This window comes from Solanum tuberosum, unplaced genomic scaffold, assembly GCF_000226075.1.
Source record: "Solanum tuberosum cultivar DM 1-3 516 R44 unplaced genomic scaffold, SolTub_3.0 scf00451, whole genome shotgun sequence".
Taxonomy (NCBI): Eukaryota; Viridiplantae; Streptophyta; class Magnoliopsida; order Solanales; family Solanaceae; genus Solanum; species Solanum tuberosum.
In genome coordinates, this window is record NW_006239369.1 from 18,287 (window position 1) to 31,864 (window position 13,578).

Below are 13,578 nucleotides of genomic sequence, written 5' to 3' on the forward strand. Positions count from 1 at the left end.
AAATTTGTCATTAGATTTCGGTTTATGATTTTTTCTTTATTTTGTTCTTCTACTTCTGTTGTCATACTGCTAAATTCATTTCTTATAGCTACTTCGTATTTATATAATATTTCCATAGATAGTTGTAGTAGCTAATTCGCCATTAGATTTTTATTACTTCTTAGAGTTTTTAAACTTTCATCTGATAAATTTTGTAGCCATAATTTTACTGTTCCTATAAGTGTTCTTTCTATATATCCTGGTGTTTCTGTCATTACTATTTTGTTATCTATTAATTGTTTTGATATATATCCTATCCATAATTGGATTGTTTTATTTATATCCGCTACACAGTCTAAATCTAAAAAATTATGTTGTTCAGTTATTGGTTTTGGTATCCATTTTTTATTCAATCACCAACATAAAATTTATTATTACTTCAGATTTGGTAAATATAAATGATAAAGTATGAATTGATTTGGTGAATATAAATAAGAACGGAGGGAGTAATACTTTTTTGGTTTTTCATAATAATAAAAACTTCTCTTTCGGCTACATATGAAAATATTTAAAACAATTTAATATAAAAAATGACAAAATTGGTGATGTATGTTTGATAATCACTACTTCCAATATATTTGATTTTAGTAATAATCTAATGCACTGAAAATGTGTAATTGCACACAAATGAAACAAGGCAGGAATCATTATGATATTGACACACAAGTGAAAATTATCATAACTTATACAGTGTTACATAATTATTTGCTAGAATACCGGAGGAGTGATAAAATATTTATAGTCTATGAACATGAAAATATAGTTGCGATTGATATTGAACAACAAATGACTCAAAGTAACAATGTTGATTCGTCTTCTTGGTCATATGATCGAGAAATACAAGTTGAACGTAAGGACATTGTTTGTACTATGTGGTAGGATTATATTAAAGACTAGTACACTACAGTTTATATTGATTTTTTTATTGCATTAAAGTTTGATCAATTGAAGTTAGATGAAATGGTTACTTAAGCGGAGGACAAATCGATAATTTATTATGCGATTTTATAAATTTTTGTTTATATGGTAAGATTGAATAAACAATTGGTGTTATTTTAATAGTTTTACATCTTATGAGATTCTTATGTTTATGAGAAAATATACAACACAAAAATTTCATATTGCATGTCCAAACAAAACCTCAACTTCATCTCATAATTTCATATTATGATATCATATCATGATTCCATATCATGATTCCGTATCGCATGGCCAAACAGGCCCTTACTTTTACTAGAAATCACATAGCGAAGTGTTTGGCAACTTCAAAGTTTCTCCTTTCGCCCTTAAAAAGCTCTTCAACCGTATTTTCTATGTTCTATATCCATAACTTGTGAAAAAGTTAATTAAATGGATTTTATGTAATTTAAAATAATTTATCTTTGTAAAATAATCTTAATATTAAAAGTCATTGATACCTTTTTTTTTTGTAATTTGACTCTCAAGATATTTTTTTAAGAAAAAATTAGTCAAATATAATTTATTTATCAAAAACACTTTCCAAACGAATTAGTCAAACACAAATTAGTTATTTTTCAAAAGTACTTATCTAAAAAGCTATTTTTAAATAATACTTATAAAAATAAATAATTTTTTAATAGTAATGCCAAACAGGCTCTTAGTTAGAAATCATACCACCCCTCTGAAGAGTTAACCTTTTAGGAGAAATCACATAGCGAAGTGTTTGGCAACTTCAAAGCTTCTCCTTTTGCCCTTAAAAAGCTCTCTTAACTGTATTTTCGATGTTCTATAGCCATACTTGTGAAAAGGTTAATTAAATGGATTTTATGTAATTTAAAATATCTAATATAAGAGGGAAGGAGTATATACAATTATTTTATTTAAAAAAAAAACAAATTAAGTAGTAACTTGTTAAAATTTTTGTGGTCGTACTAGTATTTAAGTAGAGTTCAATTAATTTAGCAGATATGAATGATTCGTTATCATAAATAATTTTAGTTGATATGTTGCGTCCCTCATTGATTTTGAGTAAATATCAGGTTGCTTTAGCCAATTTAAACATTTTTTTATATACCCTCCATCATTCCATGGTTCATAAAGAGGGTTATGTGAATCCTAAACAATATAATGGGTATATATACCTTTTTCGTTTATATTTCCATGATGAGGATATAAGAAGAATCATTCATAACCACCTTTTTAGTACTCAAACTCCATTTCTGATCATCTAATTAATTAGTAGATATTTGGTGGTGGAAACTTATAATGGATTAGTCCATATGCCATACTCTGTAACTCTCATGTGAAAATGGGGTTGTGTTTCTCCCGGAAGCAATCAACGATTGGAAGTAACTGATCCATTCGTTGGTGGAGAAAGGAGGATTGTTTCGATCAGGATGGAGTGTTGGCAGGTGCAATTCTGTTCCAGTAAAATGGTACTGTTGCTTTTGTTCGTTCAAGTACGTCTCTGCGGTCATGTAAGTCTAATACTGCATTGGCACGTTGCTCCACTTCTACATCTCAATCTCTTACTCACCTTCTTAACAAGGTACCTACCACTACTATTATACTCATTATTATCATTTTCAACAACTAAGGGCCGCGTGTTCGCTATAATAATCTCCATCTTCTCTACCCAAATAAGTTGCTCTCTTCAAAATATATTTATTAGTTACTATTAATATGTAGAGAAGTGGAGAGTGTAATCTAACTTTTCCTTTAGAGTATAGAACAGTAGATTTTCCGATTCTGGTGTTTTGACAGATAAGTGAAGAGGTCTCATTTGGGTGTATTAGTAAAGAAACAACGTGTTTCGCTTGACGTTGGTGTTGGTGTAGTGTAGCTTTGAATATATTTGATCCTAAATGAATGTTTATATAGAATGGACAGGTATTAACGATTGATGATTTAGAGACAAATTACTTTGTCCTTGTCCATGGAACCTGGTGTTGGTATAAAACCATTGCACCTTTAGAGCATGCTGGATTTAAGGATTTAACTGGTTCCGGTGTTCATTCTTTCTACACAAATAGCATCACCAGCCTATCACAATATGCAAAGCCACTCATTGCTTTTCTTGAAAATCTTGCTCTTGGACACAAGGTTATAAATACTTAATTCTGCACGAGCATACTCTATTTTCTGGTTAAATACATTATGAGTTGTTTTCTATATTTTCCGCATTCAGTTCTACCAATTTCTGCACCTTCTAAACAAGTTATATGGATCCTCTCCACCACTTTTTTCATTGCTAATGGAATATCCTTCACTATTTTACAAAGGTATTAGTGTTTATTGTTATATCCTGTATTCAAATACAGATTAGTAAACCAGAAATAATAAAAGATGAAAAGAAAACAAAGAACTATTCGAGTTCACAGACCCCACTGTGTCCTTAAGAAATTTAATCCCCTCAAGTACCCGAGGTTGCAGATTAATTCCTCCCAAGATAAAACGGATTAACCATTAAAGAAGTAGCGGTACCTCAAACTTCAATAATTTCAACGAACTCAAAATGACAGCAACGAATCACACACACAGACATGATCACACCTTTAAAACCCAACAATTATTCTATTATACAACAAAGATCACATTTTTTTCTTAACCTCTCGGTGAATTTTGAAACCCCTAAACCACTGAGCCAACCTCTGGTCTTGTGTTTAGGGGGTTCAAAATAAATATACACACTAAAATTTTAAAAAATAACTTATATATGCGGTGTAAATTAATTTTTGCCTAAGGGAGTTTTGGTGAAGTTGCTTAGTAATATTATGGGGGATTGGATCTTTTTTTTCTTCTTCACAATTTAGTGCAATTAGCGTCATTGCTGAGGCTTTTATCTAATTTCGTCATACTTATATATATGCTGAAATTTTTCAACAGTTCCTGGAGTTTGAAACATGCATCTGTTATCCACTTTTCCTCTGCTAGTGTCTTTAAATTTTGTAATCTTTCTTCAACCATGTAGGTGATTTTGGTGATGCTTGCATATCATTCGAGCTCTATCCCTCTAATGTTTCAAAAGCTATATTTGTTGCTGCAACAATGCTCACTAGTGGACAACGTGCTCTTGATATCTTCTCAGAAAAGGTAAATTTATCTAATGCTTCATTTGATTCTTCACTCATATACCCATTCTATACTTCTTTCTTGTAAAGTTATATCATATATTCTGCCTTGAATTGCACACAATATGCATATGGTTAGTAATGTGACACTTAAGCCCTGATCATAGTTTTATGCATTGAGTGCCTTGCTAGAATTATATTGGTTTTATCTTCTGAGTATTTGGGGCATGTATTTCTCGAATACAAAAGCTTATTTTCTAAAATACTTAATAAGAACTGATTCACTAATCCTCTGAAAGACAATTAGCAATCAGCTGAGTGTTGGTACTCCAACTTATAAAGTGAATCTCATTTTTTTGTGCATTACCTTGATGCTAGCAGCATCAGAGGCTTGCCAGTGAAGACATCGATGCCTCAATCCATACATGAAGATCCATGCATTAACTCTTCATTTCCTTCTTATCCTGCATTCCATGTACCATATAACACGGGGTGGAATAATGTCATTCCGCTCAAGATATATAGCTATAGTTGCATTGTTGTTTTCCCTCTCTTCAATTATGTGTAGTTAAAGTATCATGTGTTTTTTCGGGGCAGATAGCTGTGTCATTGTAAAATAGAAGTTTATTTGTGGTTAATGAAAAACTCATAACTATTTCAGACGAAGTCAAATGACCTTACGAGACAGTCTCAAATATTTATCTATGCAAATGGGAATGACAAGCCACCAACTGCCATTGATCTGGACAAATCACTCATGAAAGACTTATTATTCAACCATAGTCCTGCTAAGGTATGTTATGCTGTATATATTTGTTAAATTTGATGTTGAATATTTTTACTTTTATTAATGTATCTTATTTTCAGGACGTCTGTTATGGTCCCCGGTTATGGATCTAGTTATGGGACGCTGCAAGATAAATTCTGAAGTTTTCTTTTTTCTACCTATGGTGCTGGTTTTCATAAAGCCGGGATAAACTCATCGTTGTAGCCAAATCTGGAGGATTATGCAACTCAACCTCAATTGCTATATAATCAGCAAGACCACTGATATAAAGTTCAATTTTTTGTGACTGTGTGAGTGTACCAGCCCGCGAAATTAATTGCTCAAACTTTTCTTGGTAATCTGCCACGGATCCAATCTGGTGCAACTTAGCCAACTCTCCTAACTTCTGACTTCTGATTGGTGGCCCAAAACGAAGGTTACAATAACGTTTGAACTCATCCCAAGACGGTTCAGGCAGATCTGTCTCTAGTTGAAGAAACCAAAGTTGTGCATTCCCCTCTAAATGAAAAGAAGCAAGACTAACTTTTTCTTCATCTGGAGTTTGTTGGTGTCGAAAAAAGTGATCACATCTGTTCAGCCATCCCAACGGGTCCCCTTGGCCAGTAAACCGTGGAAAATCCAACTTTGTATACCTAGGAATGAAGGAACTTCCTCCTGCATCTGATTTTGACCCTTCTGCCACTCCACTTTTACCCTTCCAGCCCCGATTCTGACTGGTATGATCAGTTGATTCAGAATCAACCTTTGAATTCGCTAGATCCTTTGTGAGTGCATCTAAGCGAGCATTTATTGCTTCCTGTCTCGCTATATTGGCTGCACGTTCTTCTTGAAATAAATTCACCAATTGTGCTAGTTGATGTTGAATTTGATCTCCCATAACATCCGGCTCTGATACCAAGTTGTTATGGTCCCCGGTTATGGATCTAGTTATGGGACGCTGCAAGATAAATTCTGAAGTTTTCTTTTTTCTACCTATGGTGCTGGTTCGTTAAGAGAGAACCTGCAATCTCTTGAGTTTGAAGTACTCAAAGACTTGAATAATTTTCTGCTTCCTTTTTTTCATACACCAGATAGTTTAAATACAATTCTTATAAAATAACTACCCCTAGAAACTAGGACATGACTTCCTAACTTAACTGAAATGAAAGACTGCACTATTACAGGAAAATAACTGCTACTAAAGAGAAATTACTGCAGTAACTATTGGATAACTATGGAGTGATAACATTACTCTCCTCCTTCAAATCGCGCTTGTCCTCAAGCGCTAAGTGCGGAAATTAGTATTTCCTTCCTTTCCAACAAACTCTTCCTCATCGTCTATAAAGTCAATCCAGAATAATTTCTTGCATTGATGACCTCGAGTGAATGGTTCATCACAATTGAAACAAAGTCCCTTAAGTCGCCTTTCCTCCATTTCAGGTCTGGTTAGTTTCTTCACAAATCTGGCATGTTGTTGAGGTGAGAAATCTGCTGTCTTGGATTTGCAAGCATCTAACGATTGCGAATAAACAGATTGTTCCTTGCGTTCATAAAGCCGGGATAAACTCATCGTTGTAGCCAAATCTGGAGGATTATGCAACTCAACCTCAATTGCTATATAATCAGCAAGACCACTGATATAAAGTTCAATTTTTTGTGACTGTGTGAGTGTACCAGCCCGCGAAATTAATTGCTCAAACTTTTCTTGGTAATCTGCCACGGATCCAATCTGGTGCAACTTAGCCAACTCTCCTAACTTCTGACTTCTGATTGGTGGCCCAAAACGAAGGTTACAATAACGTTTGAACTCATCCCAAGACGGTTCAGGCAGATCTGTCTCTAGTTGAAGAAACCAAAGTTGTGCATTCCCCTCTAAATGAAAAGAAGCAAGACTAACTTTTTCTTCATCTGGAGTTTGTTGGTGTCGAAAAAAGTGATCACATCTGTTCAGCCATCCCAACGGGTCCCCTTGGCCAGTAAACCGTGGAAAATCCAACTTTGTATACCTAGGAATGAAGGAACTTCCTCCTGCATCTGATTTTGACCCTTCTGCCACTCCACTTTTACCCTTCCAGCCCCGATTCTGACTGGTATGATCAGTTGATTCAGAATCAACCTTTGAATTCGCTAGATCCTTTGTGAGTGCATCTAAGCGAGCATTTATTGCTTCCTGTCTCGCTATATTGGCTGCACGTTCTTCTTGAAATAAATTCACCAATTGTGCTAGTTGATGTTGAATTTGATCTCCCATAACATCCAGCTCTGATACCAAGTTGTTATGGTCCCCGGTTATGGATCTAGTTATGGGACGCTGCAAGATAAATTCTGAAGTTTTCTTTTTTCTACCTATGGTGCTGGTTCGTTAAGAGAGAACCTGCAATCTCTTGAGTTTGAAGTACTCAAAGACTTGAATAATTTTCTGCTTCCTTTTTTTCATACACCAGATAGTTTAAATACAATTCTTATAAATTAACTACCCCTAGAAACTAGGACATGACTTCCTAACTTAACTGAAATGAAAGACTGCACTATTACAGGAAAATAACTGCTACTAAAGAGAAATTACTGCAGTAACTATTGGATAACTATGGAGTGATAACAACGTCGCATTAGCTTCTGTTTCAATGAGGCCAATTCCATTCTCCCCAGTCCTTGAGAAGCTTTCTTTGTCTGACATCAAGTATGGTTCCATCAGACGGTTTTACATAGAAACAACAGAAGATAGTGCTATACCAATAGCTTTACAACAGTACATGGTTAGCCAAAATCCACCAGAGTGCTGATCACTCACCTTTTTTCTCAAAGCCTCAAGCCTTACACCGAATTTTGGTAGAAATCTCAACGGTTTCATCAACATGAATATACATGTAGATTAGCCCCTCATGTATATGCACAAAATATCCAGCTGATTCGTTTTGTTTAGATTATTTGTTGATGGGGATAATTGCCTCCTCTATCTCCACGATGTAGTGGTAAGGCCTGTGTACTCTCAACCCTCCCCAGACCTCACTTGTGGATTTCACCTGATATGTTGTTGTTGTTGGGGAGAATTGCCTCGTGGAAGTGAAAATCAAGAACAGGGAAGCCTTTACAATTTTAGATCTCTTGTTCTTACATTTTGACTTCTCATAAACAAGATATCATGGCACCATATTTTACTTGATGCTAGTGCCTTTAACATAAAAAAAGATCCAATTGAGATTGGTTTTTGGAGACCCTGTTAATCTTTTCTGTATTGTACACGTTTATTTTGAGTTAGACTGATGATTTTAAGGGTATTTGCTTGCTTTATTTGTTAACAAAGTTTTTGCTGTTGGTATAATGTAATTTCACTTTGTTCTTAACGGAACTATGGGCGTCAAATAAAATATGAAGCTGCAAATCTTATACACTCATAAGAAACCATTCATTATGCAAAGATAAAACATTTCATTATCAGAAAGGAAGGAAGTGTGAGAGAGGGTAAACTTACAACTTCATTTCAAATGGTTGTATGTCAAAACAAAAGAAGAAACTCATGTGTGTTTTTTTTCTCCTATATACTGTAACCTCAAACTATAGAATTGCTTACTAATAATTTTTTTTTAATTAAAAAAAGAAATGCTTTACAACTAATCTATGTTAATTTTTTAGTGTGAGACAGAATAAATAGTATGATCAAACATCTGAAAATAGTTCTTCTGTAAGTGATGGAGCAATCCATTGTATCTGAACATGTGTCATTTCCCACAAGTCTTCATCATCTCCAGGAACTAAAATCTCCTTTTGCTTCATTGTGATAACCATTTTTTTCAACAAGACTGGGATAGTATGTGGAAGTTTTGACTCACCACAATCTCCTAAATCAGCCTTCATGCATGTATCCATTCTTCTCAAGATTCCCATCCAAAAGGCCCTAAAACTAGGACTTTCTGATAATGGTTTCAAGAATTGTAAATAAACTTCTGTTAGAACCTCCATCGATAGCTTAAGAGTTCCTTCCATACTTCTTGCTTCCCTTTCTGCATTACCCCTTTTAGAGTATTCCAACATCTTCTCATGCAAATCATCAACCATTGCAAAGAGTATGAGGTTGAAACAGCTAAGAATGTTGGCTGGTGTAAAGTATAACTCTTCGCCAAGTGCAAAACTTTTCTGTAAAGACATGACCGCGTGGTTTCTTATCTCTTCTCTTCTGGCTAAGCTAGTCTTTCTGAATGCTTCCCCTAGTTTAGCAAAATAGGTGACTGTTAAGTTAGAAGAGCTAAGAGCTTTTAAACTTTCTTCAAGAGAACAACTGCTTGCACTACTATTTATACTCGTCGAGCTCCCTGGATCTGTATATCCACTTTTATACCACTGAACTAACAAATTCACAGTATCTGACATCAAATCCATGATCTTCATGTTCTTTTCTAAAGGGCTGTTTTTCAATGCGACAAAACCAAATGCACAATCTATACAATAAGGGTAGTTCAATCTTGAAATGTGGAAACCATCTGACATTAAATTTATAAGGGCCTCAACTCCTTGCTCATAGGTTTCTGGATGTCGCCCTGTGACGGATAGCAAATGCATGACTGTTTTCCATCCTAGTTGAGATTGGAGATTCGCAGGATACTCAGTGAGGATTGTGGTGACAGACTGTACTAAGAAGTCACAACAAGTATCAAGAATTTCTTTTTCCAGCTTCCACATCAAATTTATTGATTTAAACATGAGTTCCTCTGGACTTTTGTCTGAGTGAAAGGAAGACAAGAGCTTGAGACAAATCTTCATAAGGGCGATGATACCCTTTTCCGCAAATGGGATGGGAGAAAATAAGGGAAACTGTGCAACATCAAGTAGATATTCATTGTAATGAGGCCAAAAGACCAAGAGTCTGTGAGTATTGGATGAAGCAATGCTAACAATTAAATCCCAACAGAAGCCAACAGTTTCTTCCTCTTCAATTGGGGTGCTGAACTTTTGGCCTTTACCAGCTGCAGCAAATATCAGACAACGGCCTAGATTCAGCAACGGTTCATCAGGTAAACTCGAGCTATTGCTAAAGATGCTCCCTATGCGGCACTGCTGAATAACTTTCAGATTCTGTTCAAATTCACTTACCCCCAGGTTCAAGGATTCTTCTACACTTTCCATGGACAAAAAATGTGAAAATCGTCCAATTATGCCGGAATTATGCACTTTGCTGCCAAATTTAACATCTTGAGTAGGAAAAACCACCCCTGATGCACATCTTTCATGTACTCCTGGAGGGTTGGATGATGAGTTTGAAGCATTTTCAGGTTCAACAACAGATTGTGGAAGCAGCTTTAACTTTCTTAGTTTCAGCAAACAGTCCACAATGGTTCTCCAAGCTCCCCTGATGGACTTTTTGAAGTCATTTGCAATGGTGAAAACTGCTAGAGTTGCCATTCTTGGCTTCATATCATTGCTGAATGCATACAACGTTTCTTCTGAAGATGCATAAGGATTTAGTAATGTAGTAAATTTGCAGAATGAACAGAGAAGCTCGTCGAGAGTATCCTCAAGCCCGTATTGTGTTATTCGAGTAATTGAAAACAAAGCCTCAACACATTCATGAAGGATCTCTTCTTCGTCAGACTGTTCGAAGATCGTTGCAAGTGTAGCAACAGTTGGACCAGCAATAGAGGCAAACATGTCTCGTCCTAGTCGTCGATCAAAATTGCTGAATATGAAAGGTTTCATCTTCTTTGATTTATTGATTAGCTGAATCCATCTGCTAGGATTCATCTCCACAGGAGCACCAGATGAACCAAACAATGTGATTGCATTGACTGAAATGGAATGGAAAAGCTCCGAGAGATATTCCCTCGGAAGATCTTGTCCTCCATTAATTGCTCTATTGTTTCTAATAAATTCATCTTCTGTCATTTTCTTCTTCACTTGTGGATTATGCTGATCAGTGTTAAGCATGATTACTGAATAACAAAGGATGAACACTGCATCTTTGCTCGCAAATATTTCCGAGGATTGCTGATCAAAAAACCTTTCAGCAAATGCTTCAAGTATTCTTTGAATTTTCTGCGACTCCCCAGGCAATCTAAAAGTCTCTAGATAAGTTCTCAAAGCAGTATCCAGAACCATTCCCATAAACTCAAATGTTTCCGTGAATTCTTTAAGGACTTGGAGGTAGAAATCATCAGGATCACCAAGAAAATCACCAATTGCAATCTTGTTTAGACCTGGTGTATACCGAAAAAACATGGCATAGGCTTTCGGATCAGGAGGATCAGGGATCAACAGGGAAAGTTTCAAGTACTCCAGTCCCTTCTTTTCATCTCTACTGAAGTGATTCCCAGCTATAAGTATCTTTCTTTTCTGTGCAATTCTCACTCTAATAAAGTCTATCCAATTCTCTAAGTCTTCTTCATCTTCTTTCGGCTTCTCTTCCCAGAATTGTCTATACTCGGATATCTCAACAGGATACGGTCCAGAAGGTGTCGAATCATCTTCCTTGTCAACGTTATCAGCTATGTTATGGATAATCACTGCTAGTCCTTCAAAGGCTTGAACTTGTAAACTTGTCAAACAGCCACCAGTAGGAAATGCATGCCTGCAAAGAGACTTTCCAATCTCCTCGAAAACATTTTTGAACATGGGATGACAATCATAATTTACATAGACTTCAACTATGAAACTTGGTTGTCTGCAAAAATTTATTATTCCTTCAATTGCTACTTCTTGAAGTTGAAGCGAATTCGCTAAGCTTGCCACTTTAAGCAACACAAATGAGAAAAAAGCTTCCAATTGAAGACGAACCGACCTGAATATGATCAGAAGAAGATAAAATGTAATCAATTTTGGCATTCAACATGTATTAGTTAACACTTAGGAAACAATCTTGGCCTCTGAACTACTTACCTGCGAAGAAAGTGATAAATATTTAACACAATGCTGCAAATCATGGAGGATACAAGTGGATTCGAGGACGTTCCATAATGAACCAAATGATGGAAAAGGTCATCTTGAATCATTCTCAAGAGCTTTGGATGCTTACCGATGCTATCACCACTTAATTCTATAGCAGAATTGATCAAAACCAAAGCGAAAAGCTGAACATTTTCATCAGAAGTTTGAGATGTACTTCCATCAGTCTCCATGACTTCAACTACGTTGAGCAACGAGCACAAGAAATGAAATATATCAACAGCAGAACGAATCCCATACCCCGAATCCAAGTTCCCATCCTCGGTATCTGACTCCGAATCTTCCCAATCTTTCACCTCTATTTCAGGCAAACTCTGATATACTACATGTATCAGCTCATGCATTGTATATCTAGCACTACGCTGAAGCAAATCACTCCGGTTAGCTGACTGCTGAACTACTTGAAAACATGTGTTCACAACAGTGCAAACAGATTGATCCGTGAGCAAAACAGAAGAAGGATGGCTCATAATTGCTGTCAAAGCCTGCAAAATTTTCATCATAACAGCATCTTCAGAAACAGGATCAGTTTTTTCCAAACGACAACCGGTAACAGCAGTGACTGCTGAATTAATAGCTTCTCTTGCTCCTGGACTTTTGTGATAAAAAATTTCAAGCTTGAGGATCTTAAGGATAGATGATAAAGCGACTCCTGTTGCTGCAGAAGGAACATCATCACTTTGTACGACATCAAGAAAAGGCGAAAGGTATATCATAGGATCTATTGTTAACCATTCTTGTTGTGGATTAAAGATGAGTGATCTTAGTGATTTCAATGAATGTGATATTTGTGAATCATAGTTTTCTTCAGGGGGATGATAGAAATGCAAATTTCCTTCAGGGGAACGACGAATCACGGCTAAAACAGCTCCTACCTCTGTGTTCAATGTACAAGATATTCCAAGTTCTTTCCTTTTGATCTTTGTCATGTATTCATGACTGTTTTCATCTCCTTCTGTAGCACCCATTAATCAAAATGATAAGGGGGCAAAAATAGGAATGTTGTTTGCATAGTAAAATGTTCAAGAAAAATTATTTGGTGAGATTTTGTTTCAGTTATTAAGATGTAAGAAATCAATGATTTGACTAATTCTTCTCCTAGTATTTCTTCTCTTGCTTCAATTGTGGATCAAACTTCTTAATTTGTAAGGAAGAAAACAAAACTTGAGGAGAGTTAAGTCTTGTGATTGTAGATACTACTAATACACGTACCCGCGCGATGTGCGGAAAAAAATAATTTAAAACTATTATCTTATTTACTTGATTATATTAAGTTTTTTTATTGTTTAATCAATTAGTGAATTTAAATTATTTGATCCATGATTGTTTATTAGAAAGCCATTAGGGAAGAAAGATATTATCTTATTTGCTTGATTATAAGATTTTTATTATTTTATCAATTGGAGAATTTTAATCATTTGATCCATGATTGTTTATTAGAAAGCCATTAGGGAAGAAAGATATTATCTTATTTGCTTGATTATAAGATTTTTATTATTTTATCAATTGGAGAATTTTAATCATTTGATCCATGATTGTTTATTAGAAAGCCATTAGGGAAGAAAACACATTTCCTCAATCATAATTACCTAAAGATCTTATGGTATGTGCAGTTTCATTCAAAGTTTGTTGATGAATCTATAAAATTACTTATCAGGATAAGAGAAAAAGTTCTTCCTGATTATTGACTACAAAGATGTTTATCACTAAATATTAACTAACTACACATTTTCTATTTAATAGAAAAGACATAAAGTCACCACTGAAGTTGTCCCGAATTTTCAAAAAGACACCTTAACTTTGCAATCG

General features: G+C 35.2%; 1 protein-coding gene and 1 pseudogene across 1 annotated transcript; one reads left to right on the plus strand and one right to left on the minus strand.

Moving 5' to 3' along the window:
- The first annotated feature begins 2,432 nt into the window (after positions 1-2,432).
- On the plus strand, positions 2,433-7,829 carry LOC102600002 (putative methylesterase 11, chloroplastic; annotated as a pseudogene).
- Positions 7,830-8,493: 664 nt separating this feature from the next.
- Positions 8,494-12,698, minus strand: LOC102600324 (ARF guanine-nucleotide exchange factor GNL2). Its single transcript, XM_006363575.2, has 2 exons — positions 11,704-12,698; positions 8,494-11,605 (listed from the first exon to the last, which is right to left on the minus strand). The coding sequence occupies exons 1-2, from the start codon at positions 12,696-12,698 to the stop codon at positions 8,494-8,496; spliced, it is 4,107 nt and encodes a 1,368-aa protein (XP_006363637.2).
- Between the last annotated feature and the right edge of the window lie 880 nt (positions 12,699-13,578).